Source organism: Canis lupus, chromosome 13, assembly GCF_048164855.1.
Source record: "Canis lupus baileyi chromosome 13, mCanLup2.hap1, whole genome shotgun sequence".
Taxonomy (NCBI): Eukaryota; Metazoa; Chordata; class Mammalia; order Carnivora; family Canidae; genus Canis; species Canis lupus.
Genome location: NC_132850.1, coordinates 18,169,653 through 18,186,534, shown reverse-complemented (window position 1 = coordinate 18,186,534; position 16,882 = coordinate 18,169,653). Strand labels below are relative to the sequence as shown.

The 16,882-nt window shown below is 53.7% G+C and overlaps 1 protein-coding gene across 5 annotated transcripts in view; it reads left to right on the top strand.

Annotated features, from left to right (window-relative positions):
* Positions 1–16,882, top strand: part of CFAP57 (cilia and flagella associated protein 57) — a 74,027-nt gene that overhangs the window by 41,275 nt on the left and 15,870 nt on the right. For 4 of the 5 annotated variants that reach the window (XM_072772622.1, XM_072772620.1, XM_072772621.1 and 1 more), the window contains 8 exons: positions 159–252; positions 825–1,015; positions 4,190–4,363; positions 5,200–5,358; positions 7,694–7,837; positions 12,915–13,031; positions 15,061–15,195; positions 15,282–15,425. In XM_072772622.1, coding sequence (XP_072628723.1) covers positions 159–252; positions 825–1,015; positions 4,190–4,363; positions 5,200–5,358; positions 7,694–7,837; positions 12,915–13,031; positions 15,061–15,195; positions 15,282–15,425 — 1,158 coding nt within the window. Of the gene's footprint in view, positions 1–158; positions 253–824; positions 1,016–4,189; positions 4,364–5,199; positions 5,359–7,693; positions 7,838–12,914; positions 13,032–15,060; positions 15,196–15,281; positions 15,426–16,882 lie in introns of those variants that run through there. The other variant, XR_012005598.1, reaches the window with a different exon arrangement.

Genomic DNA, 16,882 nt, shown 5'->3' with positions numbered 1-16,882 from the left:
ATAGCTTGCTTGTTGCTCATGGAACAATGCTTGGTACAAAGGAAGGGCTTGAGAAATGTTTGTGAGTGAAGGGGGATGGCACTCATAACATGTGTTCCTGCCCTAGGGGTGCTTTCAGCAGACATGTGAGAATGAGAACAGTTCACTCTGTGTTTTAGGTTTTAAGAACAGAAAAAGAAAAGCAGGATGTGTCCCATCGGGAGCACATTGAGGACCTGCTGGACAAACAGAGCCGGGAGCTGCAGGACCTGGGTGAGTCCCCAGGGAGAGGCCACACGTCGGGTGGGGGCAGAAGTCTGGGAGTCCCCCGGACCCAACAGAAGTCCCAGGTGACCTGGTTTTGTCTGTAAACAGGCTGCATTTATGCCCTAGATCTCACTGTGGCTTTTTACTCCTGTGCATTTGCTCATTCATTAAACACGTATTAAACACCTACTGCATGCCAACAGGAGATATGAGGAAGTGCAGGTCTGGAGCCTGCTAGGCTGCCTTGGGTCCCAGACTGACCACATTAGGTGCTCTAGGGAGTCACTGGACCTCACCGAGCCTCGGTTTACTCTTCTGTAAAACAGAGGTTTGGCATATTTAGGACATTTTTCTTGGCCGTGAACCCCCAAACATCCCTCCGCCCTTTCCTGGAAACCTTCTGCCTAGCTGACAACGTGGGGGAGTTTGGCGGCCACCTCATGGGGTACGGGCAGGAAGCTGGGCGGGCATGATGGAGGCACCTGCCCTGGCTGGTGCTGGAGGTGGGCGGGAGAACACCAAAGGCTCCTGGGCGGCCCTGAGTCCCACGCGAAATAACGGCCCTTGCTTCTCTCCAGAGTGTTGCAACAACCAAAAGTTGCTTCTAGAATATGAGAAGTATCAGGAATTGCAGCTCAAGTCCCAGAGGATGCAGGAGGAGTATGAAAAACAGCTTCGGGATAACGATGAGACCAAGAGCCAGGCCCTGGAAGAGCTGACTGAGTTTTATGAGGCCAAACTGCAGGAAAAAACCACCCTCCTGGAAGAGGTACTCACTGGAAGCTGAACTGTGCCTCCCTTTCACGGTGCATCCTGCAGGCCTGGCCTGTGACCAGCCCACGGAGCTGTGGGAAAGCTGGCTTCACCTCCTTTCCCTTCCAGTCCCTCCTTTCAGCATGTGTCCCTTGGGCCTCATGTTCTGCTCTTTACCATTTGTTTCCCTCCAGACCCAGGAGACCCAGGGGGCTGGGAGGTGCTTGGCTTTAGGGACTGAAATTCTTTGGACAGACTAAGTTCATATCTGCTGTCCTATCCTACTTGGACCTTCAAGCCTCAAGGACTGGAGAGACCTTTCTAGATGCAGCCGGCAGGGCCTAGAGAGGAACAAGGGCCTCGAACAACAGGGAAGGTGGTTGCCTGAAACCCTTTAGCAGCTCCTTGTGTCTTACAAGATGAAATCATTCCTTCACTGATTTTACAAACCTAGGTTGTATCTTACTGGTTTACCAGCTCGAGTGCTGGGTGACCGTGAAAAATAGAGACCGGGACCTGGTTTTCGGTTGTGTGGGGGAGGCAGGCACACAGACGGATCCCTGGAGGCGCATGCATGGGGGAACAGGGGGGGTGCAGACCTCCCTGATTGCTCAGGGAAGGCTCGCAGGAGCTAATGAGACCCAGGAGGAGTCCGAGCCAGAATGAGCAGGAGACATGGAAACGCGGGAGGGAAGGGCATGCAGGCAGAGCACAGTCGGAGAATGTTCAGGAAGGTTGGGTTGCCAAAATATCTAGTTTCCCGAGATGAAGAGAAAACTGAGAAGAGCCAGATGGCCGCCTTTCCTGCACGAAACGGCAGCAGATGGGGCACCGTAAGCGAGGGCACAGAGTCAGGAAGGGGTGGAATGAGTTTTGAAGGGAATGAGGAAGGAGGTGGCAGAGAAGAGGCCTGGCAGGTGCGTAGCTGAGCACGCAGCTGAGGTTTTAAACCTGAATCCTGGCTGTGTTCATCCTCCGCCCAGTGCTTTTCCTCAGCAGGACTGCGGGGGAGGCCGGCATAGAGCGGCTCTCCTGAGGGCTGCCACAGGCAAACCAGGGCTTCTGGGGAGCAGCCACCAGGGCCAGCCCAGACAGGGGCAGAAGACCAGACGCCTGGAAGACAGTGGAGGACTCCAGACAGGGCTGGGCCCACCTGGGGTCTAACACCGCAGTCACCTGTGCTGAGGGCAGGGCCTGTGTTTGCAGGCCTCGGAGGTGGAGGTGGGCCCAGGCCCGGGGTGGACCTGAGCGTGGGGGTGCCGAGGCAGAGGAGAGACAAAGGTCAGAGCACCCTGGACATTACAGGGTCACCCCCGCCAGTTGTGCCAGGAGGAGGACTGGGCCGCACCCCCACCCCCACGCCCCAAGTCTTCAGGGAGCCGGGAAGGGAGCAGGCCTTGGGCCCAGAGGAGCAGGAAGTAGAGAGCGGAGGTCTCCTCCCAGCAGGCTGGGCTCTGACAGCCCCACGGGGAATGTTCCCGCACAGCCTTGCCGGCCTTCCACCCCTGCCCTGGCCCTCTGCTGCCATCCAGCTCCCTCCCATCCAACCTCATGCAGTGGCCAAGTGTCCCACACAACCTCTGGGCCTCTGCTCTGGATGATTCCCCTTCACCTGGCCGCAGGTCCTCTCCCTTACAACCCCTCTCCCTGCCCACAGGGCTAAGCAGCCTTCCCAGTGTCCTCAGGGTCCCTGGACCCCTGCCTCGTCGGTGGCCTATAGGGTAGCATCCTGCCTTTACTTCCCTTCCCCTGGGGGAGCTTCTCAAGGGCAGGGTCACCCATCAGTGACTTTCAAACCCTGCAACGGGTGGGGGGGCGTGTCCTAGATGCTCCAGAAATGTTTGTCGACCTCCAGTCAACTGATCTAAGCTTTACCTTTCAGGGGGGCTTGGGGGATGGGGGTGCGGGAGAGGAATCTGCCCCAAGAGGAGAGAGGCTAGAGGAAGGCCAGCACCCTCACAGTGATTACCTCCCCATTTCTTCCTTTGAGTCAAAGATTTCAACTCAGAACTTCCCTAGGAAGTTTCCACCTGGCAGGCCCCCTCACCAACCTGGCTGGCCTACTTTCCTTTCCAGGGACATCTCCCAGAGCTAGAGCCGTGGCTGGCGGGCAACTCTGGGCTGCAAACAGAGCACACCGTGCCAAGGCTTCTGTCTAGCAAGGGTCTGGTGACACATGGCGGGGAAGAGAGAAGCCTTTCTCGGGAGCCCAGTATTAAAACCATGTTGTCTCTCTGAGCCCCTGACACTCATCCCAGGGATGGGTACATGCAGCTTATGAGAATGCCAGGGTCAGGACAAGGGGGACACAGTGGACTCTGACCGCCTGAGGGCTGTAAGCAGAGGAATCACACCCGAGTCAACTCTCAGCCTCCCCCAAGCTGAGTTCATGCCTTTTTTTTTTTTAAGATTTTATTTATTTATTCATGAGAGACACACACAGAGAGGCAGAGACACAGGCAGAGGGAGAAACAGGCTCCATGCAGGGAGCCCAATGTGGGACTCGATCCCAGGACCCCAGGATCAGGCCCTGGGCTGAAGGCAGACACCCAACCGCTGAGCCACCCAGGGATCCCAGGCCGAGTTCCTTTTTCCTGCATCCCAGCTCCAGGCTCTGACTCATTCTGTACCAGCTGCTATGCAGATTGTTCTTGGTGAGCAGAGAGATATGGCCCTGCCATCAAGGAGCTTCCATGCCCATGAGGGAGCCTGTCAAACAGGCAATTAGAGTATGATGCAAAGTGTTGGGGGACATGCAGGGCATTGGGTTAAGGAGCAGGAGATCAGAGTTAAAGACTCTCTTTCACTCAGGTAGTGGCCAAGTACCTACTGTGTGCCCCTGCAGGGTGTACTCTGGGACCCTGGGAGTGGGCAGAATAGACTAGGTTTCTACCTTCTAGGAACTTCTGTCTATTGGGAAAGACGACCAAGTAGTTCCACAGATACAAAATTACAACCGTCAGCAGTTCAGTGACAGAAAGACAAAGGAAGCATGGGTGTCAGTGTGAGGAAACCAGAGGTGGAGAGGGTCAGGGGTGTCGGGAAGGTGGTCACTGAGGTGCTGGAGGCCGCAGCCCCATCTGGTAGGGAGAGAAGGGAAGACAGAGGACAGACGGGAGGACAGTGGGAGGTAAGGGGATGCAGGGCCCTGGTTCCCATGTGTGCAGTGACCCCCGGCTCCCCGTTTCAGGCCCAGGAAGACGTCAGGCAGCAGCTGCGGGAGTTTGAGGAGACCAAGAAGCAGATTGAAAATGACGAGGACCAAGAAATCCAAGATATCAAAACCAAGTACAAGAAAAAGCTGCGGGATGAAAAGGAATCGAACCTGCGGCTCAAAGGAGAAACTGGCATCATGAGGAAGAAGGTATGATGGGCCCGGGCTTCCGCCAGAGCTGAATTGCTGCGAGTAGCTCTGTTCCCCCTGCCCCCCAGGCACCCTGCCCTCCCCTCCTCGGGGCTCTCCCTGCTGCATCCTTTTCACAGTGATGGTGATGTTTGCCAGGACACTGGTGGACACCCCCGGCTCTCATGGCTGGGCAAGTAGGATTTAGTCGGTTTTCAGAGTTCAACCTCTGGTAGAGATGGAGATGAGGCTCTCGAGTGGGTGGGAGGCCTGGCGGTGTAGGAAGCTTGGTTTATGAGGCGGATACATATTTGTAGTCACTGGCGGTGGGGTGAACAGAGATTCAGGTCACAGATCCTTGCAGAATTGGGTTTCCCCAACATGTTTAGCCTCAGAGAAGCCAACTTCAAGGCAAAGTCACGTGCCTTCCCGCTAGAAGTCCCACCACCTGTCAATCCAGGGAACAGTGTCATCTTCCCTTCTCAGACTTGGGCAAGGTGGCTCATCCATTACAGTATCGGTGACCTTGGTAGGGCACAGATCCCCACCTTTCAAGGTCGGTGGAGTCATGGAAAAGTCTGGGTCCACCTGGGGCACTGGTCTCCAGAGCTTCTTGACCCGGACAGTCCATCCTTGCAGAGGGGACATGGGTTGGATCTTACCAGATAGAATGCTACGTTACTCACGTGGCCTGGGAAATGCCTGACCTGTCCCAAATCTCCAAAAAGTCACTCCTAGAAGCCCAGAAATATTGAGTGCTGGATGTGTTTGCAGCTCATGAGGGTGGGGAGTCGGGGTCACAGGTTGGTGACGGGGAGGCGGAGACTCTGGTGGTCTCTGTAATCTTGTATCCACAGTTCAGCAGCCTGCAGAAGGAGATCGAAGAGCGAACCAATGACATCGAGAGCCTGAAGGGGGAGCAGGTGAAGCTGCAAGGGGTCATTAAGTCCCTGGAGAAGGACATCCTGGGCCTCAAGCGGGAAATCCAGGAAAGAGACGAGACCATTCAAGATAAGGTGAAGGCTCATCTCCCTCAGCCACTCCTAGGCGGACCCAGGGGAGGAGGACAAAGTTCAGGAGAGGGTCCCCGGATGCTTGGAACACATTCATTGAACCTGATGGGGGCTGAGTGGTCTGTGAAGTACCTGCTGTGCGCTTGGCACTGGGCCGCTAGCGGTAAACACACCACACTCAGTTCTCTCAGCCACCCCAGCAGCCACAAGGGGACCCAGCTGTGGAGCTCAGGAGATGGCATTCCAGGCAGTTTGGGATCTTGCCCAAGGTCATGTCGTCAAGGGGTGACAGACTTGGGGCAAGAGCATGAGTCATCTGACTACGGGGCCCCTGCTCTTCGGTGCTCCAAGCATCCTCGGGAGACCATGCCCATGGGCCGGGGACAGCTCACCTGCCCCATTGCACACTCCTTGTGGTTGGCCTACAACTGCTAGGCCAGCCACAGGAAGCTGGTGTCCCTTTTCAGGATGCCTTTCTTACAAAATACTTAGAAGACCAACATCACATTTTGTGTGGCCTATCAAAATTTTGTATCCTCCTTCCAAGCATATCCAGGCCGTGTGCCCTTTGGCCCATCCCCTCACCATTCCTGGGTCAGGCAGGCAGTGTTCTCCTGAGATCGTGGCCTTCAGCACCGGTTAATTGGGTTCCAGCACAGGCTTTGCCATTTACTGACCACAGGACCTTGCGTAACTTCTCTAAGTCTCATTTTCTCGCCTGTGAGGTGGGATCTGCTAAAGGGACACGTGATGGTGCCTGCGTGAAACTTCTGTATGTGCGTGTTCGTGCTTGTGTCTGGCCATTGGTGTAGGGAGGGTCCAAAGCTCTCTTCAGATTCTCTAAGGGCGGTTGACAAGAAAGAGGGTAAGTCGTCCTGATCTAAAATTGCAACAGTCTCAGCCCAACGGCCTTCCTTCCCACTTCCTGCACTGGCTCCCCGCCACCGGGCTCTGTAATCGTGTCATCCTTCCACTTAAAATTCTCCCGTAGCTCTCCGTTGCCTGTGGCAAGGCAACAAAGTTTTTTCCGTAAAGGGCTAATAGTAAATATTTTGTCTGTCACACTACTGAGCTCTGCCCCTATGTTGTAAAACCAGCCGTAGACCATACACGAATGAGGGGGCTTGGCCATGTTCCAACAAGACTTTATTGGAAACAGGTCAGATTTGACCCAAGGGCCAGAGTTGGCCAACTCTAACCTCCTTTAACCCCAGCACGCAGACCCCTGGCCTCCTCCCCCTCCTATTCTTCAGCCCGATTTCTCACTTCCCCGTGAACCACCGCTTTACACACCCACTAGTTGTTCTTGGCACCCACGGTATATGCTGTGCCTCCCGGGCTGTCCTCCTTTACAACACCTGTAGCAGGGTAGGGCTACACTCGTTGACACATGTGCTTTCCCAGCTAGAACTTTCTCCATTAGGGCAGGGACTGTGTCCTACTTCTATCTGGAATCTCAGACCTTAGCGAAAAGTCTTCCTTCAAGAAATGTTTGATGGACAGATAGATCTACATCCCAGTTACAATCGATTTGTAACAAATTCTCCCAAAATGTAGTGGTGCAGAACAGTAATTGTTTTATTATGCTCTCAGATTCCGTGGGTCTGGCATTTGGACCAGGACAAGATGGCACGTATTCGTCCCCATGGCAGGGACCTTGCTGGGCCTCGAGCAGGGGTGACTGAAATAGTGGGGGAGGGGGGCTAGAAGATAGTATCCAAGGTGGCTTCATCATGCTCATGTCCAGTCCCTTGGCCGGGGGCAGGGGTTGGGAGGCTGGGCTCAACTGAGACTGTCCACCAGAGACCAGCGTGCTCCTTAGCCTGAAGGTCTCACCAGAGAGGGCTTCTTGCCGAGCAGATGGCCTCCCTCAGAGCACAAGTCCCAAGAGAACCAGGTGGAAGCTGCTTGGCCTCTTCTGAGCTAGCCTGGGAAGCCCCCCAGCATCACTCAAGCTGCATTCTTTGGGTTACAAGCCAACCATAAGTCCAGCCGGATGCAAGAGAAGGTTAATTAGATCTTAGCTCCTGGTGGAGAAGCCTACAGTCACATTGTAGAAGAGTGTCTGGGATGAGAGATGCTGTCGAGGCCAGCTTTGGAAAAAACAGGCATTGACAACCTGTATTTGAGTGAGTGAGTGGATGAACAAGGTCCTGGCACAGAAGCCAAGGAGTCCACGCCGCAGCCCAGTGCGGGAGCCGGCCTCTGTAACCCCACCGGCCGGACAGCCGGCTGTGGCAGCTCAGCCAGCTCTCAGGATTTATGTCCTTTGCCTGCAGGGGATTCCATAGACCATGGCCTCCTGCTAGCTCTCACTTCTCTCTCATCTCGCCCACAGGAGAAGCGCATCTATGATCTGAAAAAGAAAAACCAAGAACTAGAGAAATTCAAGTTTGTGCTTGACTACAAAATAAAGGAGCTAAAGAAGCAAATAGAACCGCGGGAGAATGAGATCAAGGTGATGAAGGAGCAGATTCAGGAGGTGAGAGCCATCTGCGACAACGCTCTGGCCTCTTGGACCCAGGTCTCCTCTCCTCCCCACTATTCCTGACTGGCCTGAAAGCAAGGAGAGAAGGCTCTCCTCCCAGGCCCGCCTGCTCCCAAGGTGTGTGGGCCTCCACTCTGCGGAGGAAGCCACAGCAGAGGCCCAGCAGGAGCGCAATGCTTTAAGATTTGGCTTGGGTGGGCCTGGACCCTGCCCGCAGCTTAGGGCCGGCGCCCTGGGTTCTCCGCGGGAAGCCAGCAGGGGGCAGCGTGTCCTCGGCCACCAGATCTGTGCGCCGGGGAGCGCCACCCCTCCCGTTGCACCTTTTTTTCTGTCTGGGAATGTTGGTGGGGGCGGATGCGGAGCTGCCGTGCTGGGACCTGATTTGAGGAGGAATGGGAAGTCGTGAAGGCTCTTGAGCAGGAGAGCGACAGCGTTAAGTGTGTGTTCTGGGAAGCAGACAGGCTGGAGAGAGAGAGGAGAGATTAAAAGCAAGATCAACAGGACGAGGGCTCCTGAGAGTCCCGAGGGATACAAGGGTCCCCTTCCGGCCCCTCTGGCCCAGGTACAGTGCATCTCCTTAAGCACATGGCAGCTGACCATGGGCTCCACGGTGGATGGAAAACCGAATTCCTGGGGCACCTGCGTGGCTCAGTCGGTTAAGCCCCTGGCTCTTCATTTTGGCTCAGGTCAGGATCTCAGGGTTGGGCTCTGTGCTCAGCCAGAAGTCTGCTCAAGGATTCTCTCCTTCTCTCCCTTCCCCCCATTCTTTGTCCGTCTCCCACTCCCCACTTGTGTGCCCCCCACTCTCTCAAATAAATAAATCTTTTTTATTTTTTATTTTTATTTTTTTTTATAATAAATTTATTTTTTATTGGTGTTCAATTTGCCAACATACAGAATAACACCCAGAGCTCATCCCGTCAAGTGCCCCCCTCAGTGCCTGTCACTCAGTCACCCCCACCCCCCGCCCTCCTCCCTTCCACCATCCCTAGTTCGTTTCCCAGAGTTAGGAGTCTTTATGTTCTGTCTCCCTTTCTGATATTTCCCACACATTTCTTCTCCCTTCCCTTATATTCCCTTTCACTATTAGAAATGACAAATACCCACCATTTGCCTCAACGTGGATGGAACTGGAGGGTATTATGCTGAGTGAAGTAAGTCAATCAGAGAAGGACAAACATTGTATGTTCTCATTCATTTGGGGAATATAAATAAATAAATCTTTTTAAAACACCTGAATTCCTGACTCCCCCTTCCTCCCGCTTCCTGTTTCTCAGTAAACGGTTCACAACCCAGGCACTTAAGGTGTAAGTGTAGAGCCTTCTGGACTCTCTTCCCCTGACTGCCCTATCCCATCTGATGGACATCCCAGAGACATCTCAAATCCAGCCCTCCGTCCTCTCCACTGCCTCTGTCATCTGCCGTCTGGACTTGACTCCACCTTCCAGCCTGGTCTCCACATACAGGCCGCAGCAAACCCCTACTGGAGTCCCATCCTGCCTGGAATAAAATCCACAGTCCCTACTGGGGCCCTGCGTGATCCCGGTGCTACCCCTTAGCAGCCTGGTCTGCAGGCCCCCTCCCCGGCGCCAGCCCAAAGGCCTTCCCACAGTTAGGCTCCCCACCCGTGTCCGTGTTCGCTGATCGTGCTGAGCAAGGACACAAGTAACGTGTGTCCGAGCATCCACGGCCTCCGTAGAATGGGATACCCAGGAGCTATGGTGGAGAAAAGCCTAGCCTTTCCTCTCTAGGGGACCCAGGGAGGAAGTCGGGTGGCAGGATCAGTCCAGGGCTAGAGCGCGTCCAGAGGGAGTGTGACTTTCTCCCTGGCCTCTGGGAAAAGGTAGGGTGTCCCCAGCTGACCACAGAGCTGCCTCCTCTGGGCTCCCTGCCATTCGTGAGTGACTTCAGTGACCAGATGTGGCTGTCCAAAAAGGAGCCCCACTCGTTGGGAAGTCAGTGTGCTGCAGGACCCTGAGATCACTGTCCCATTTCCCCTCCTTGTCTGTCAGGGAGATTTACATGCAGGTCACTTACTTTCCACCCCAACACACCTGAAGGATTGCTCCCTTCTCCCATCAGTAACTGGACCAGCCATGGCACTGCTCCTCAGCGGGGATAGGCCTGCACCCCAACAGTGATTCAAACAGGGCTCCTCCTACCCCGACCCCCTGATGCCCGGTGCTGCCAGGGCTGATATCTGGGCCAGATTCCTTCCCAGGTGCCTCTGGGGGTCAGAGGCCCATTTCCCCCACCCACCGCCAATCTCCTGTGAAGTTCCTTTTCCTCCAAGAAGGGAGCTGCAAGCCCGCGGGCTTGTCCGTGGAGCTGAGACCTCCATGAAGGACAGTCTCGTACTCCCTGGAACCAGGTGCCTCCCTGCATGTTTACTTCTCCAGCTGCTCCTTGAGGAGACAGGACTCCTCCCCAGGGAGACAGTGTCCGGAACCTTGTCATTTTTCTTCACACTTTACTCCTCTAGTGCGAGGTTTCTAAACCTCAGCATTATAACATTTTAGGGTGGGTAATTCTGTGTTATGGGGAGCTGCCCCATGCACTGTAGGATATTGAGCAACATCCCTGGTCTCTCACCCATTAGATGCCGGTGGCAATCCTCCCCTTCCCCCAGATGTGACAACCAAAAATGTCTCTACTTGTTGCCAAATGTCCCCTAAGGGGTAAAATGCCTCTTTCCTGTCCCATCCCTTCCCCCCTAGCCCCCCCATTGAGAGTCACTGAGTGTAAGGAGTAACACATGGAAGAGTAGATGGGATTTCCTCACCAGGAAGAGGATGCTTATTCTTGCATGCTGGCTAGTATCCTAGCTGTCCAGCCGGCTATTCAAATTCAGCATATTTCACAATTTTTCTCTGAAATAGGTTATTTTTGTTAGCATATTTTGACACTTTGCCTGTACGCCTTTCTAACCTTATCTGCCATTTCTGGCTTCAAGACTGCAGGGAAAGAGGTACAGGCAGCTGTAGGCACTCAGACATGATCTTGGAGGAGCGCCTTTCTCTCTTCCAGCCACTGTTCCCTTGGTCTGGGCACCCTCGTGCCACCTCCTGCCTCCAGTGTTGCTCTCTCTGGTAGGACCTCTACACCAGGCCTTAGGTAGCACCTGCTAGGGACTCCCTGAGCTTTCAGGATAAAGGCCAACCCTCTGATCCATGTAAACGTCAGGCCAGGATGGAGGCCAAACTTCTCCCCGTTTGAGCCTCTGCCCCTGGGTCCTGCTGACCCAGTTCAGCCAGCCTCTCCGGCCCCAGTCCCCCTCCCTCACATGCACCCGTCCTGCAGCCCCCGGACCACCTGTAGCCCACGGAGATGCACTGGGCAGCCCACGCCTCTGGTCGTCTCTGTGCATGGCCTGTTCTCTCTGCCTGGGGTTCTCCTTCTTGACTTTGTCCTCCAATGCCTATTGGTCTGGCAAAACCTGACTGAGCATCCCTTTTCTGGATCTCACTTCTGGATCCTCCATGCATGCAGGAGGCCCTTTCTACCTGGACCTGCCCTCTTATTCCTCTAGACTTGCGGCCTCCTGAAGACAGAAACCACCTGTTCATCAGTTCTGTATCCCCGTGCCTATGATGGCTGGCCCGCACTCTGCAGGGGACACAATCTTTCTTTAGCTGTGCACATCCCCCCACAAGGTAGCCTCCACGAGGTGGATCAACATAGCTCCACCAGCATTGCGTATTTATCTTTTCACTCCTCTTCCAGAAGGCAGGTTGCTTCAAGCACTCCTCTCCTTCCTCCTTGTGGCTCCCCTTTGCCTTAAACATTTGCCGTGTGCTCCTCTATTCAGACGAATATCTACTGAGTGCTGCCTTCCTGTCAGACATTGGGTCGAAGGGCTATTCCATCTCTACAGAATGCTTCCAATGATTATAACATTCTACAAGCTGCCCCTTCATGTCCAGAACATGGGTGTGGCTCACTAGGGGTCCTGGTATCCCAGAAGATGGTCAGGAGCTTTGAAATCTGACCAAAGGGCCTGGGATAGACTAGAGGAGCTACTCCATCCAACCATGAAAAAAACCTAGTGAACTGTCTCATTCCCCCCCCAAAAAAAGTAGCAAATCTCTCTATCAACAGGAATACTAGTGTCCACCAGATTTGGTGCATCAACCAAACATCATCCCTTTGCTTTTGATAGAAATCAGATCAACTGAGAGCTCACATACGTCTGGTCTCATCCTAATCAGAAGCTCCCATTGTCATTCACAGTGTCTCTGGTTAATACAAATAACAAATCTTTCCGAAGCTCATTGGTGATCTTTTCCTTTTCTTTGAGGATGAGACATTCTCCTCAGTTGTACTTTTGAAGACCTTTTCCACAGAATGATTGAGGTGGAGTTTCCTTAGACTGGGAACACCTACCTGCTGGTCCCTTACAACTTTTTGCTTTGGGATCGACTCTGATGGCCTGTGGCCCCAAAGGGTCATGATCCACTCACATGATTTCACAAAGTAGGCAAGGAAGGTGCTTCTCTGTAGAACCCTGCCTCAGGCTACAGGCTGCAGGTTCCAGTACTTGAGAGTAACCAAGTAATAAAGATTCAAGAAAAGAAGGTAATTAGCGTGGCTGAAGGAACAGGGAAACTAAGGGAAAAATTCAGAGCCTGCTTATAGAAATACATGGTCTGGCTTAATATATCTACCAAAGGGTAGAGGCTTTGGGAATAGCAAGGAGTTAAGAAGAAAGGTTTCAGGGGTGCCTGAGTGGCTCAGTCGGCTGGGTGTCTGACTCTTGATTTCAGCTCCAGTCATGATAGGGTCGTGAGATCAAGCCCCACATCAGAATCCACAGTGTGGAGCCTGCTTGAGATTCTCTTCCTCTCCCTCTGCCCCTCCCCTGCCCACTCTCCTGTGTGTGCACTGGCTCTCTCTCTCTCTCTTTCAAAAAGGAGAAAGAAGAAAGGTTTCATTGCAGAGGACATAGGTAGGAGCTAGAAAAGAAAAGCCTTGGTAGCCAGCGAAACCTTCCCACTGAAAGGCTTCATTCTCAAATATAATTTGCATTCCCTTACTTTCTTATTCTTGACTTTTCCCCCCTTGATCTCTGTAGATGGAAGCAGAACTGGAACATTTCCATAAGCAGAACACACAGCTGGAGCTGAACATCACGGAATTGTGGCAGAAACTAAGAGCCACCGATCAGGAGATGCACAGAGAGAGACAGAAGGTGCGAGGATTTCAGAGTCTGGTAGATCTTGGATTTAGGATCTGGCACCTGTCTGCAGCGGGCAGCTGGCTTCCAAGAGAAGGCGCCAGCCCATTGCTAAGATACATTCCCATTTTAACTCACTCTCCACTTGCTCACAGCCCTGCCTGGTTTCGTGCCCATGCAAATGTACACGACTGCATCCATCTGAGACTATTAGGACTTTGGGTAAAGTGCTCAAGGGGATGGGAAGCCAGTTCCATAAAGCTGCTTGCAGCATTAGCTTGTTGAGCCTGGGAAGGATAATGCTCAGAGAAGCCATTTGTAGGCAGTGGCAAAAGGTTTTGACTATCAGAAACAAAACAAAACAAAACAAAACAAAAACATGCTGAAACAAGGAGAGCCTCAGAAATTGTTTATTCCAGTCTCTTTAGGTAATAAATAAGGTAAGTAAGGCCAGAGAGATTAGAAATCTTAAAAATGTCACCCAGCACCCATAGCTACGTAGTATACTCAGAGCCAGCACCGAGAACTAGGTCCTTTGGTTCTGGGCCGGCACCTGGCTGCACCCCCACCCCTAGCACAGGGCCCCCCATGTTGGTTGAGTGATTTTTTTCCATCCCCCACATCGAGCATCGACAATGTACTAGGTCTTAGGGAAGCTGCAGAGCTACCCACGTGAACTGACACAGACCTTGCCCTTCACAGACTGAACAGTGGTGGCTGTCCACAACAGGCTAGGTGGTTTGTGGTATGGACACACCAATCATAATGCAAGATGAGGGGTTATGATATATGAACAGAGGGTTATGGGAGCAAAGAGAAAGGAGGGGCCCTCCAGGTCGGGGGTACAGGAGAATGGGTATCAGAAAGCAGGATGGAAGAGTAAGTCTCTGGCCCAGGTGTACAACTGAAACCAGTCAGCCCAATTTGATCAGGTTTTCACTCCCCACTCACAGCAGACCCTCCTGAGGGTCAGGAAGGATAAACCCCGGTGAGCTCAGAAGGGGGACGGGGAAGCACTGGCCCAGGGGCCTGCAGGAGAGAAGCTATCCTATCCATCTAGGCTCAGAAAGGAATAGGGTGACCACTCGCGCTTCCTTTCATCTTTCAAGGCCTGTGGTCTTGAAAAGAATCCAGAACCGATGAAGGAAACTTCTGTGTGGCCTTTTTTTTTTTTTTAATAATAAATTTATTTTTATTGGTGTTCAATTTGCCAACATACAGAATAACACCCAGTGCTCATCCCATTAAGTACCCCCCTCAGTGCCCGTCACCCAGTCACCCCCACCCCCCACCCTCCTCCCCTTCCACCACCCCTAGGTCGTTTCCTAGAGTTAGTCTTCCATGTTCTGTCTCCCTCTGTGATATTTCCTACCCATTTCTTCTCCCTTCCCCTCTATTCCCTTTCACTATCGTTTATATCCCCCAAATGAATGAGACCATATAATGTTTGTCCTTCTCCGATTGATTTATTTCACTCAGCATAATACCCTCCAGTTCCATCCAGGTTGAAGCAAAGGTGGGTATTTGTCCTTTCTAATGGCTGAGGAATATTCCATTGTATACATAAACCACATCTTCTTTATCCATTCATCTTTCGATGGACACCGAGGCTCCTTCCACAGTTTGGCTATTGTGGATATTGCTGCTAGAAACATCGGGGTGCAGGTGTCCCGGCGTTTCATTGCATCTGAATCTTTGGGGTAAATCCCCAACAGTGCAATTGCTGGGTCGTAGGGCAGGTCTATTTTTAACTCTTTGAGGAACCTCCACACAGTTTTCCAGAGTGGCTGCATCAGTTCACATTCTCTGTGTGGCCTTTTAAAGATGAAGCTCTGCGGGCAGGTGCACAGGGTTTTGGGTACCTGTCTCTGGCTCTCGGCTATGCGCCCAGCCAGATCTCTGTGTCCACTGTGGGCCCCGGCAGCCAACCCCAAGGCCCAGGGGAGGCGTCTCTCATCTTACTGCTGCCATCTGCCTCGGCCTGCACCCCCTCCACCCCTCCCAGAGCCCCTGCAGTGCCAGGAGCAAATGCCTGTGGTTGCAGGAGCGGGACTTGGAGGCGCTGGTCAAACGGTTCAAGACAGACCTTCACAACTGCGTGGCGTACATCCAGGAGCCCCGGCTCCTGAAGGAGAAGGTCCGAGCTCTGTTTGAGAAGTACGTGCAGCGGGCAGACATGGTGAGCTCTGCTTCCCTTGCTCACCTTCTCTCCCGGGGGTTCCCCCGCCCCCCCGAGTCCCTCGCTGAGAAGCCCTCCGCCCTCAGGTGGAGATCGCAGGGCTGAACACCGACCTGCAGCAGGAGTACGCCCGTCAGCGGGAGCACCTGGAGAGAAACCTGGCCACTCTCAAGAAGAAGGTGGTCAAGGAGAGTGAGCTGCACCGCACTGATTACGTCCGCATCATGCAGGTGCCCGCACCCCTCGCGTGTCCCGCTCGTCTGGGGACCGCTGCCTTTCTCTACAGCCCTCTCTTTGCCTCCCCTCCTCTGGCTTCCCAGAGCTCCACCTGGCAGGGGCCGTGACCAAGAGCCTTTCCACGCTTTTCTAGATGTTTCCTTCCCCACCCCTGTCCTGCCAATGCCCATTCATTTCCACCCCGAACCCCGACTTCACAGGCACCGTTTCTTCCCCCTGCCCCCGCCCATCTCTATCCAAGGCCTCCCCATCTCCTTGCCCCCTCTGGCCCTCCATCCACGTGATGTTATCTCTCCTGAGTCACGCTCTCCTCTTTTTCCTTGGTTTCCAACTGTGATTTCACCTTACTTTTTTTTATTATTATTATTTATGATAGTCATAACAGAGAGAGAAAGGCAGAGACACAGGCAGAGGGAGAAGCAGGCGCCATGCAGGGAGCCTGATGTGGGATTCGATCCAGGGTCTCCAGGATCACACCCCGGGCCAAAGGCAGGCGCCAAACTGCTGTGCCACCCAGGGATCCCCTCACCTTACTTTGTTTTGCTGTTTTTTATTCTGCTCTGTGAATCACACGATCCCCAATGGCCCAGCTCCCTCCAACCACACCTGGCTCCACCCGCCTCATCTGCCTTTTCTGGTGCCTCAGGTGCCTTCCCTTATCTCTTGGGTCCAGGGCCAACCACACCCACAACAGTGTTGGCCTCACTCGGGTTTGATGAACTGCCCACACCCACCTCCCAGGAGCCTTCACGGGGCTGTTCGGAAGTCCTGACCCCATTACTGCCGCCTCCACTTAGCGCATTATCAGGACTGCGCGTCAGGATCCTTCTGCCAGATTTCTGTTTGAGTATCAGTATCGTCTGAGGCAATTAATGTGATTTAATATCAAAAGGGATCATCAGAATCACGTTTATAAGGCACGTACCTTTTTATGTTTGTATTTCTTTAATGCCATAATTAAAATACTGGGATGGGAGGGGCTGCAGTTGGATTGAAACAAACCAGTTACCAGCTGGGCCAGTCCCAGTCCCAGTCCCCCCACAGGCAGCAGAGATTCAGGCCCAGACCCAGGCACCGCGGGCCTTGTGCCATCCCGCAAGCAGCCCCTGCCCCAGAGCAGCCCACGCCGCCAAACCACGGCCTCCTCCTGGGCCAGGGAAGCACTCAGAAGCCCAGAGAGAGCAGTACATCTGGCTGGTGGGACCCTTTTGGCACCAGCAGCGGATACACAGAGCCACTGCTAAGGGTCTCAAGGCCCCCAGCACGGAGAGCCCCCGGGGTTCTGGAAGGCGGCCCACTGGCCGGTGGGACCAGGGTGACTACAGAGGCAGCTGACAGCTGGTGACATTGCTAGGCCTTTGTCTGTGCCCTGCCACCAGAGCACAGGCCTGTCGGGCCCTCCAGGGGCGGGGTCCCTCTCTCTGTGCCAAGCAGATTTGGTAAAGCTAAT